The 13,035-nt window shown below is 33.2% G+C and overlaps 1 protein-coding gene across 4 annotated transcripts in view; it reads right to left on the reverse strand.

Annotated features, from left to right (window-relative positions):
- Window positions 1-13,035, reverse strand: part of LOC134681024 (mediator of RNA polymerase II transcription subunit 15-like) — a 112,816-nt gene that overhangs the window by 58,808 nt on the left and 40,973 nt on the right. The window contains exon 1 of one of the 4 annotated variants that reach the window (XM_063540397.1): window positions 1,696-2,200. The exons of the other annotated variants lie outside the window; for them this stretch is intronic. Coding sequence (XP_063396467.1) covers window positions 1,696-1,768 — 73 coding nt within the window. The 5' untranslated portion in view covers window positions 1,769-2,200. Of the gene's footprint in view, window positions 1-1,695; window positions 2,201-13,035 lie in introns of those variants that run through there. 4 annotated transcript variants of the gene reach the window in all.

Here is a 13,035-nt window from a genome sequence, read left to right on the forward strand (position 1 = left end):
ATGCAAACAGTAACGACGTGTTAGCTTTAAATTAGTTTTTTTTTAATGTATTTTAATCGTTTATTATCAGTTTCTTTTTCTGTTTAAACCGTTCAGATGGAATTTTTGTTTTGAAAGGAATGAAACTATTTACTTACCCCATATTGTTCCTAACCCTATATGGTAACTTAGACCATGTATTTTTTTGGACACCCTATTTGAAATATACATTATAGTCATCACACGTACATTAACCAATCATATCCCCATAAATCTATAGAAGGTAAGATAAATATATATATATATATATAATATATCAGCAGGGTTTAAGAACATCAGTTGTTCAAACCACTAGCCAAATATGTGTTTTGTTAAAAAATACTATTTATAACTTTTGTGGTCTTTTGGAAAATGTTGTTTGTGCTGTATTTAAACCCCTTCTCCAAGTAATTTGCTTTGCATGCACATGATAAAAAAAATAATCCAATGCAATCATAGGTTTTAACGTTGCTTTCAATTAAGACTAATATATACAGTAAGAATGTTGTTAACAACCCTCACCCTGATTTATCCTGTGTTAGGGACACACCCACCCACCCCCTTTTTTTTTTATAAAAGGCTGGGTCTGCCACTGCTTCCACATTTCCTTATTTCATTCATAAAAAGATTGGTTCATTGTAACCAATGGTAACATATTCTTTTCTTCTGGAGTTCCCAATCATTATTTAAGGTGAACTGAGCAAGACATGCAAGGATATGATTATCTTTAATATTCTCCAGCAAGAAAAATTTGTTATGCTCACACAAGTTTTTCAGATCAAATATAACATTTGTAATTTTTGTCCTATGAATGCTTAAAATGGGAGAATTAATTAAGAATCTTGCCCTCCAGTTGATGTAGTGATAAATAAGTACAAATAAGGTTCAGGTGAGGTGTTTGTTATATATTTCTAAGAGATGCTGGTATAAGGTTCAGCCAAGGTCCCTGATATATATTTCTAAGAGATGCTGGTATAAGGTTCAGCCAAGGTCTCTGATATATATTTCTAAGAGATGCTGGTATAAGGTTCAGCCAAAGTCCCTGATATATATTTCTATAAAGAGATGCTGGTATAAGGTTCAGCCATTAGTCCCTGATATATATTTCTATTAGATGCTGGTATAAGGTTCAGCCAAGGTTCCTGATATATATTTCTAAGAGATGCTGGTAAAAGGTTCATGACATGACAACAAATCACAGTACTAACCAGCAGCAAAGTATTTTCATAAATAAATTTTCTATTTTATCATAATTACTTCAGGAAATTAATATACTAGACCTACTAGTGTACATTATCTACGTGAGAAGGTCAAAAGATCATTAGTCATTTTGATGGTCTGTCAGATTGACAAAAGTCAGTAGTTAAATAACAAGTGATAATTGATTCCCTATTGAGACCTTTGGAATCTACACATGAAATTTCAACATCCTATTGTCCTTTTTTAAACATACTTTTATTTATTGGCTCTAAAGTTTATCTCACATTGTATAAATTTGTATTCATAACTGACGCCCAGCAGCCTTAAGTTTTGATAGATTATGGTACAACATATTATTCCCCAATACACATTTCATCAATAAATATAATGATTATTTACAGAGGTTTATCACCTATGGTTATTGACAAGATCATCATAAAACTTTACAATCAAGTAAACAAGTAAAATGGTACGTACATGTGTAATAGTACATCTGTGGATTCCATCCCATGCTATAAGGTGGTCCAGACATTTCTCTCCTAGAATGCATGCTGTTTTGATTAAATCCTGATATTTTTTTCTGTCGCTATCCAATGACTTGAGGACAGTTATATATTGATGGATGAATAATTGAATCTACTCCTAGTATGGACAATAGTTTTCAATTCCAACCTTCTGTGGTTTTTCTTACAACGCATTAACATATATTTGCAAAACGAAAAAATTTGCACACAATCAAAAATATGACGTCAATAAGTTTTTTGACAATTTAAGAAAGTCATTCCATAAAGCAATCAATTTTGAGTTTTTCTACAATCTGCTTGTCCTTTCCCTGCAGTAATTCTAATTTTTCTTCAGCATCAAATGTTCACTTAAGATGCTTCACAATCCGATGAAAAAAGATTTTCAAGATGAAAAACCAAAATCATTATTTAGACGTTAAGTTAGACATAATGTACTTTCAATACAATTTGCCAGAATTGTTAACTTATAAGCAAACACTTGTGAAAAAAACAGTATTTCAAAATAACAATTATCAATGATTTATTATATTTGATTTCGTTTTTTTTAACTAAAATTAACCTCATAAGATAAAACTGTCAAAATATATTTTTTAAGAAGTTCAATATGAGAGCTTTTCCCTAAATAAATCCCATTTATTATTTGTATTCCAAAAAAACTTATAATATATATTAGCTTAAAGTAACAATCCAATACACAAAAACAATAAACAAATCAAAACTTTTCTTTTTCGTTTAACACAAACAACTTTTATCCACTGTGGAAATAAATCACAAAGTTTGTTCAAAACTGACGCTGCATGTCTTTTTTAAAATCTGAAGCAGAAATACACATGTATGATTTTAACTTCCCCTCAAAATGTAAATGATATATCTGGAATTAATAACAACAAACAATGGATCCCGGCAGTTGGAAAACTAAACTCAGCATACAGGCTGTGACATATTCAGGTTCAATTTCATCCATTTATTAGAATGATACAGTTACAATCAATATTATATAATAAGCAATAATTCCCGTCATTTAATCCCTTGAAAAATATCCATATATTTAGCATCTTTATCAGACAAACAGTAGTTGACAACTAGTTTAAAGGTTTTCATTTCTTACTCATGGAATACATCATTTTATACATAAATACATTGTCAAGGCCTGTCACCTTTGATTTATAGAAATTATAAATAACAAAGGACTTGTTTGACAGTCTAAACATCTTTACATGTTCAATGTTTAAAAATAAGTCAAATTTCTATAATCAAACAATTTTTTGAAAACAGGTAAGTATTTGATTAGTCTGCATGTAGAATTAGCATCGGAAAATAGAAATTAGTATTATCACTAATATGAATAAAAATCATATTCACTAAAAAAAATAAGAGTTACCGGGGTAATACCTGCCTGGTGCAGAGAACCTAGGTTGTAAATAAGGAAACAAAATGAGAATTCATGTATCCATAATAAAATTGAGAATGGAAATGGGGAATGTGTCAAAGAGACAACAACCCGACCAAATAAAAAAATAACAGCAGAAGGTCACCAACAGGTCTTCAATGTAGCGAGAAATTCCTGCACCCGGAGGCATCCTTCAGCTGGCCCCTAAACAAATATATACTAGTTCAGTGATAATGAACGCCATACTAAATTCCAAATTGTATACAAGAAACTAAAATTAAAATAATACAAGACTAACAAAGGCCAGAGGCTCCTGACTTGGGACAGGCGCAAAAATGCTGCGGGGTTAAACATGTTTGTGAGATCTCAACCCTCCCCGTATACCTCTAACCAATGTAGAAAAAGAAAACGCATAGACATTAGACATTAGACATTAGACATTAGACATTATTTTATTTTTCCAATCATGGGCTCTTGTCAGGCAAGATACAAAAACATCATAAGACAATGATTATATAAACATTAGTGAAATACACAATAAGTAATACACAAATAATAAATTGATAATATGAGCAATGTAGGATATAATTATAGTAAGAGACATTGAGTGCAATGAGGCCGATTTAATATTAAAAGGATATGATATTAAGTTTTTTTTAAAATACGGAAACTAAAAAATAGCAAAAATAGAACCGAGAATATAGTATCTCAATCTGCAGTAGTTCTCCTCATGACCAGTGCACAGTAGTGAGGGACTTCATCACAACAATGCAAAGGTCATCAAGGGGGGATCCTTCAGTCTCAGAACTAGCTACAGATACATGAGATTACTCCAGTAGTGATTCTCCTCATGACTAATGCATAATAGCAAGGGTTAACATTGCTACTGGACAATATTCATCAAGGGACGGTGCTCTAGAACTTACTATGGAGAAAATATAAAGTTCAAATTACAAGTAGTAGAGGGAAATAAATCCCATTAAAACTTTTCATATTTCTTAATGAACATGCATAATTCTGATAATAAATTCTCATCTTCATTATTCATTAACCATATCAGTTTTTGTTTAGGGTCAAGATATTGAAAATTCTTGCAGCAATTATTTATCATTGTTATCATGTCTTTCCTTTGATCTGATAAACTATCACAGTTAAAAAGAAAATGTGTTTCATCTTCGACCTCATTACTACAACATCTCTTTAATACATATTATCAATATACATTCACGAAGACACCCTAGGGTGTTAGTCCTATAAGGTGAAATTGATATACATCTTGATATTATGGTTATTGCAAATGGTTTATTTTAACAATTTTGTAGTGTTTTCAGAACTTTGACCTTAAGTTAATAAGGAAAATATGATAAATACAGGATTTCCAATAACATCCTTAATGACAGTGCAACATTATAAAGAGCAAACTGTAAAAATCAGTTAAATAAGACTCCTCAGATTAACATAAAGCACAAACAAGAGGCTCCAGAGAGTCTGTAGCTCAGATGGATCAATGTGTATCTCCAACAGTGGCCTAACTCTCTTACATTGGAGCACTCATACTACATCTTCTTATTTCTATAGACAATAATTCAGGACAAAAATCTTTATTAATTGTCTGCATCTTATCTTGCTGACTTCTGTCTTCTCTCTATCTTCTATTTGCCAACACACAACCAGATACTCCGCAGGGCACAGCTGTATACGACCGCAGATTTACCCTGAACAGTTGGGGCAGGTATGGAAACAACATTCAAGCTTGATACAGCTCTGAATTAGGGTTGAGATTGAATAGTTGACACAACATAGGTTTCTGACACAAAATGAATGTGGTCTAAGAACTTAAACTTCAAAACTTAAAAATTTAAAATTGGACATTTACCTATTATTGTCAAATATCCAAAATCTAAATACATGGTTAGATTCAGCATATTAAATAACTCCAAGAATTCAATTTTTGATGAAATCAAATAAAGTTCAATTTTGGACCCTTTAGACCTCAATGTGAACCAATTTTATAGCTGGGCCCAAATATTAAAAATCTAAATATTTAATCTGATTTGATTCAGCATATATATCAAAGAACCCCATATATTCAATTTTTGTTGAAATCAAACAAAGTTAAATTTTGGACCCAGTGTCATATGGTATTTTGAACCCCCTAAAAATTGACCCCCGGGTCATTTTTCACATATGGTATTTTGAACCCCCCTGTTTTTGAGAAATAGTGTTGCAGATAATCAAATTTACAATTTATTGGCTATTATTTTTTTTAATTTGAGGTTTTGAGTAGGGGGGTCAAAATACCATGGCTAAGTTAAATTTTCAAAATATCTTTTCCAGCATGTTAAATGCATACAAACTACTTATGTTTAGGAGTTAGAATAGCAAGAATTTTTGAAATTTAAGGTCTATGGTAGGGGGTTCAATATACCGCAGGGTGGTCAAAATACCATGGAAATTATTTATTTTCCTAATACCTTTTCCAGCATGTTAAAAATACATACAAACTACTTATTGGAGTATTAAAACTATGTTAAGAAGGTTGAATAGCTATAATTATTGAAATTTAAGATCTATAGTAGGGGTTCCATATACCACAGGGGGTTTAAAATACCATGGCTAAGTAAAATTTTCAAAATATCTTTTCAAGCATTTTTAATACATACAAACTACTTATTGGAGTATTAAAACAATGTAAAGGAGTTAGAATAGCTTGGATTTTTGAAATTCAAGGTCTATAGTAGGGGGTTCAATATACCGCAGGGGGTAATTTTCAAAATATCTTTTCAAGCATTTTGAATACATACAAACTACTTATTGGAGTATTAAAACAATGTTAAGGAGTAAGAATAGCTTGGATTTTTGGAATTCAAGGTCTATAGTAGGGGGTTCAATGTACCACAGGGGGGGGGGGGGGTCAAAATACCATGGCTAGGTAAAATTTTCAAAATATCTTTTCCAGCATGTTAAATACATACAAACTACTTGTTGGAGTATTATTACTATTAAAGGAGTTTGAATAACTAGAATTTTTGAAATTTAATGTCTATAGTAGGGGGTTCGATATACCGCAGGGGGGTCAAAATACCATGGAAATTTTTTTTTCTTTCAAAATATCTTCTCCAGCATGTTAAATGCATACAAACTACTTATTAGAGTATTATAACTATGTTTAGAAGTTAGAATAGCAAGAATTTTTTAAATTTAAGGTCTATGGTAGGGGGTTCAAAATACCGCAGGGGGGTCAAAATACCATGGGAATCATTTTTTTTCGAAATATCTTTGCCAGCATGTTAAATGCATACAAACTGCTTATTGGAGTATTATTACCTTGTTTAGGAGTTGGAATAGCAAGAATTTTTGAAATTTAAGGTCTATGGTAGGGGGTTCAATATACCGCAGCGGGGTCAAAATACCATGGAACTTAATTTTTTTCAAAATATCTTTTCCAGCATGTTAAATGCATACAAACTACTTATTAGAGTATTATAACTATGTTTAGAAGTTAGAATAGCAAGAATTTTTTTAATTTAAGGTCTATGGTAGGGGGTTCAAAATACCGCAGGGGGGTCAAAATACCATGGGAATCATTTTTTTTCGAAATATCTTTGCCAGCATGTTAAATGCATACAAACTGCTTATTGGACTATTACCACCTTGTTTAGGAGTTGGAATAGCAAGAATTTTTGAAATTTAAGGTCTATGGTAGGGGGTTCAATATACCGCAGCGGGGTCAAAATACCATGGAACTTAATTTTTTTCAAAATATCTTTTCCAGCATGTTAAATGCATACAAACTACTTATTGGAGTATTATTATCATGTTTAGGAGTTAGAATAGCAAGAATTTTTTTAAATTTAAGGTCTATGGTAGGGGGTTCAATATACCGCAGGGGGGTCAAAATACCATGGAAATTATTTATTTTCCTAATATCTTTTCCAGCATGTTAAAAAAATACATACAAACTACTTATTGGAGTATTAAAACTATGTTAAGAAGGTTGAATAGCTATAATTATTGAAATTTAAGATCTATAGTAGGGGTTCCATATACCACAGGGGGTTTAAAATACCATGGCTAAGTAAAATTTTCAAAATATCTTTTCAAGCATTTTTAATACATACAAACTACTTATTGGAGTATTAAAACAATGTAAAGGAGTTAGAATAGCTTGGATTTTTGAAATTCAAGGTCTATAGTAGGGGGTTCAATATACCGCAGGGGGGTAATTTTCAAAATATCTTTTCAAGCATTTTGAATACATACAAACTACTTATTGGAGTATTAAAACAATGTTAAGGAGTAAGAATAGCTTGGATTTTTGGAATTCAAGGTCTATAGTAGGGGGTTCAATGTACCACAGGGGGGGGGGGGGGGGTCAAAATACCATGGCTAGGTAAAATTTTCAAAATATCTTTTCCAGCATGATAAATACATACAAACTACTTGTTGGAGTATTATTACTATTTAAGGAGTTTGAATAACTAGAATTTTTGAAATTTAAGGTCTATGGTAGGGGGTTCAATATACCGCAGCGGGGTCAAAATACCATGGAACTTAATTTTTTTCAAAATATCTTCTCCAGCATGTTAAATGCATACAAACTACTTATAAGAGTATTATAACTATGTTTAGAAGTTAGAATAGCAAGAATTTTTTAAATTTAAGGTCTATGGTAGGGGGTTCAAAATACCGCAGGGGGGTCAAAATACGGCTATTGGTACTTTACGGAACGGAACGGAACGGAACAGAATTTCATTTAAGGTATCCAAAGGGGGCATTTATCAAAATTTCTAAAATCTTTAAAACAAAACAAACTTTAAAATTTCTGTGTTTTACGGTTTTCCATATACAAATAAAACAAATGTATACTTAATCTCATCTTCACAGGTGAAATGTGCAATAATGTATAACATTGGGAACTATTCTGTAAATGAATATGTCGGATTGTCCTGAAAAATTATCATGAAATTAACGCATTTGCAAGTCATGCATTATGATATATAGACTGACCTCACGTCGTCCTTTCCGACGATGATTAGAAACATTGGTTCTGATTTTAACTTTTTAAATTTATTATTCCGTTCCGTTCCGTTCCGCATAGTACCAATTGCTCTGAGGAATTGGTATTTAACGGAATCGAACGGAAACAGACATCTTTAATGTAATCAAAGCAGTATGATAAAAAAAATTTGTCCGACACCTCTTTTTGCATAAGTGGTATGTGTTTTAGATAGCATTTTCGACTTGATCAATAATAAAAAATTTAACACAAAGGCAGGTTACACAAAAAGTCTGTCTCCTTCCATCGGTAATTATATTTTAAAAAAGAGGCCTACAACAGCCCGTTCCGACGATGATTAGAGACAGTGATCAAGTTGAATCTGATTTAAACTTTTTAATTTATTATTCCGTTCCGTTCCGTTCCGCAAAGTACCAATTGCTCTGAGGAATTGGTATTTAACGGAATCGAACGGAAACAGACATTTATGAGGGTATGGATGGGGGGGGGGGGGGGGGGGGGGGGTGTCTGTTATTCTGTAAACTTTTAATTTTCACGCCATTTTTCTCTAATCTTTAAAAAATTAACCCCTTTTTCTCTAAACTTCCAAAAGTTTACCCTTTTATTCTCTAATCTTCTATTTTTTGGCTCATTATTCTCTAATCTTCATTTTTTAAGGGCATTATTCTTTAATCATTTAACCCCATCCAAACCCTCATTTATAATGTAGTAAAAGCAGTATGATAAAAAAAAATGTGTCTGGCACCCCTTTTTGCACGAGAAATAAGTGTTTTAGATAGCATTCCCGACCTGATAAATAATTAAGAATTTAAAACAAAGGCAGCTTAGACAAAAAGTCTTACTCCTTCCATTGGTAATTATATTTTTTAAAAGAGGCCTTCCACCTCTCGTGCAGACGAGGATTAGAAACAGTTATCAAGTTGAATCTGATTTAAACTTTTTAATTTATTATTCCGTTCCGTTCCGTTCCGCAAAGTACCAATTGCTCTGAGGAATTGGTATTTAACGGAATCAAACGGAACCAGACATTTATAATGTAATAAAAGCAGTATGATAAAAAAAAATGTGTCTGACACCCCTTTTTGCAGAAGAAATAAGTGTTTTAGATAGCATTCCTGACCAGATAAATAATTAAGAATTTAAAACAAAGGCAGCTTAGACAAAAAGTCTTACTCCTTCCATTGGTAATTATATTTTTTAAAAGAGGCCTTCCACCTCTCGTGCCGACGAGGATTAGAAACAGTTATCAAGTTGAATCTGATTTAAACTTTTTAATTTATTATTCCGTTCCGTTCCGTTCCGCAAAGTACCAATTGCTCTGAGGAATTGGTATTTAACGGAATCGAACGGAACCAGACATTTATAATGTAATAAAAGCAGTATGATAAAAAAAAATGTGTCTGACACCCCTTTTTGCAGAAGAAATAAGTGTTTTAGATAGCATTCCCGACCAGATAAATAATTAAGAATTTAAAACAAAGGCAGCTTAGACAAAAAGTCTTACTCCTTCCATTGGTAATTATATTTTTTAAAAGAGGCCTTCCACCTCTCGTGCCGACGAGGATTAGAAACAGTTATCAAGTTGAATCTGATTTAAACTTTTTAATTTATTATTCCGTTCCGTTCCGTTCCGCAAAGTACCAATTGCTCTGAGGAATTGGTATTTAACGGAATCGAACGGAACCAGACATTTATAATGTAATAAAAGCAGTATGATAAAAAAAATGTGTCTGACACCCCTTTTTGCAGAAGAAATAAGTGTTTTAGATAGCATTCCCGACCAGATAAATAATTAAGAATTTAAAACAAAGGCAGCTTAGACAAAAAGTCTTACTCCTTCCATTGGTAATTATATTTTTTAAAAGAGGCCTTCCACCTCTCGTGCCGACAAGGATTAAAAACAGTAATCAAGTTGAATCTGATTTAAACTTTTTAATTTATAATTCCGTTCCGTTCCGTTCCGCAAAGTACCAATTGCTCTGAGGAATTGGTATTTAACGGAATCTAACGGAACCAGACATTTATAATGTAATAAAAACCTGTTCTTTATATTCCTTATAAATTTTCTATTTGTAGACTGCTTACGGATTTATATTGCTCTTATGGGACCCGAGATTAAGGGGGCCATTGGGGGGGGGGGGGGGGGGGGGGGGGGGGCTGAAAAATTGAAAAATATATTTGTTTTTTATTTCAAGTCCGATTTTGATGAGTTTTTTTACATTAAATTCCTGATAAAAAGCCATGCCTGCCGGGCATTTTTCACATTGCACGTTCCGCAAAGTATCAATTGGTCTGAGGAATTGGTATTTAACGGAATCGAACGGAAACAGACATCTACAAATGTAATAAAATCAGTATGATAAAAAAAGGCTGACACTTCTTTTTTTGAATGAGTGGTAATTGTTTTAGATAGCATTCTCGACCTGATCATTAATAAATAATTTAACACAAATGCAGGTTACCCAAAATCCATCCATTCCTTATTATATTTTTAAATTTTATAATTATTAAAGTTCGGAATGAGTTGCTACATTTGTATGTCTAAAGTAATGTTGATCCTCTTGGAATTCATTTGAATGTAAGTTTTAAATTGTGCTAATGAATATCATGCATGTGTATTTAAGTTAAAAAAAAATGAAAAAAATGTCTTGAATAAAAACAAAGCTCTCGTCAATTATACCCGGCGTCATTACAAATGAAAATATCAAAATCAACCTTTTATTAAATTAGAAGTCCGCAACTTTGACAATATACAGTGCGAATGACATAAGCTTTTGATGTAGAAATACAAGTGTACTTAAACTATGACAGTGTCAATTTTTTAATTACTGTAACGGTTATTGGGTTCGGGATTGTGTACTTGTTTTTATGTTGTTCGTTCTATAAATAAAGTTTGAGTACTGCAGACGTCTTTTTGTCACAGCCAAGCTTTTTGTAGATCTCTGCTATTTGTGGTGCCAAATAGGACCCACGTTGCTTGAGAAATGTTTCAGGCATCACACTGGTGTCAGAAGTGTCGACTATTGTGAATTTATTCGACTGAGAAGTTTGGAAATTCATCGGAAAGTTGCCAGTTTGGAAAACCACGTGAGTCGACGATTGGGCGATCCAGAAGCGGATCCCCGTCAATCACAACCCAAACATAATTATTCCGGTGAGATCGTATGATTTTTATACTTCAAATACTGAAAATTGTTTTAATTTTACAAAAAATTTAGCTGACGAAAATTTGCATTTGAAAAAAAATAATTCCGGTGGCTCCGACCTCGTCACCAAATTACCGGACATACAAAAACATTTTTATTTTTTAATTTTAATTTTATTTTAGTCAAGATTTGCATTTTGTATCATAATAATTTGCATATTTTTATACTGTTTCATGTAATACGTGTTTTTTAAGTATTACAGATCGAATTTAGAAAATAAAGGACTTATGAGTGAAACTGATCTACACAACTATCTCAGGTCTATTCCACTCGTCATCACACAACAGACAAAATATTAATTTTCACCTGCTAAGAGACGGGCTTCATCCTAAAAGAATATGGGCACAAAAGTGGTTTAGAAGATTACTACTTGACATATGCCAAGAGTATTGGTTAGATAGGGAATCATTTTCAGTACACGTCGATCCACAGGATTGAAAATTACAATCTTTTATAAATTGCAATTTAATGATAAACATGAATGACGATACAGTAGTAGAGACGGGTTCTGATCGAAAAGTCAGCGAAGATTCCCCGCCAAATGGTGATCAGTTGGGCATAAAAATGCTTAACGTGTTAGAAAGAATGGGGAACGACATGGGAACCTTGGCTGACACCATGACATATGTTTAGAAGACAGGATGAGGTTTCTGCCAATACAATGCAGCTACTCTACCAACAAAGTAGAAGTATAGAAGAATTGAACAATACGTTTTTGCAGAACCGGGAGACATCGAAATCCGACATTAAGAGCACAGGAACTAATACTTCCGGTTACACAGTTGACGATTTTTCTGGGTCTTCTATTTGTCCAAAGTAAAAGTATGGATTATATGATGGAAATAATGAACACCTAGACCCTAAGTTAGGCGAAAACAAACCAGTTGACAGTTTTCAGGTTGGCCAAGAGAACAGTCACAGACAATCTCTGTTCGGTCAAGATAGCAAGCCGAAATCGGATTTACAGTTCGGTCGTGGGAACAGTCCCAGACCACCTTCATTTAGTTTAGATAATCAACCAATAGGATATTTGCAGTTCGGTCGAGGGAACAGTCCCAGGCCATCGTCCCAGAATACAGATGATGACATACAGACCGGAAGTTTGCAGTTTGGTCGCGGGAACAGTCCCAGACCAAATGCAAATTCACACACACCATTGTCATCAACACAAAGGGATACAACAACACAGAATTTAGATGATGACAGACAGAACGGGAGTTTGCAGTTTGGTCGCGGGAACAGTCCCAGACCAAATGCTAATTCACACACACCATTGTCATCAACACCAAGGGATACCACAACACTCCCCCCTTTTAAACCGTTGTTAAGCACTATAGAAAGATGGGAGTCTAGGTCGAGTTCTATGAACACAAATAATAGACAAGATTTGATAAGAAACATACAACCTTCGTTTTCTAGTGATATTGAAGCTATGCACAGTAGTAACAATACACAGCAGACAAGACAAAAAGTACCAAAGAGTGACGTTCCCCACCAAAAACTTCCAACATTCGACGGGAAGGATGATTATGAGGGGTTTATTATCCCATTCAACAGGGCAGCTAGGAGAAACGAATGGACAGAGGAGGAAAAGTTAGATAGGTACATTGAATGCCTGCGAGGACAGGCGAGTAAATTTATGACCGCAATTCCTCGACAGGAAAGAGATAGTTTTGA

This window comes from Mytilus trossulus, chromosome 8 (genome assembly GCF_036588685.1).
Source record: "Mytilus trossulus isolate FHL-02 chromosome 8, PNRI_Mtr1.1.1.hap1, whole genome shotgun sequence".
Classification (NCBI taxonomy): Eukaryota; Metazoa; Mollusca; class Bivalvia; order Mytilida; family Mytilidae; genus Mytilus; species Mytilus trossulus.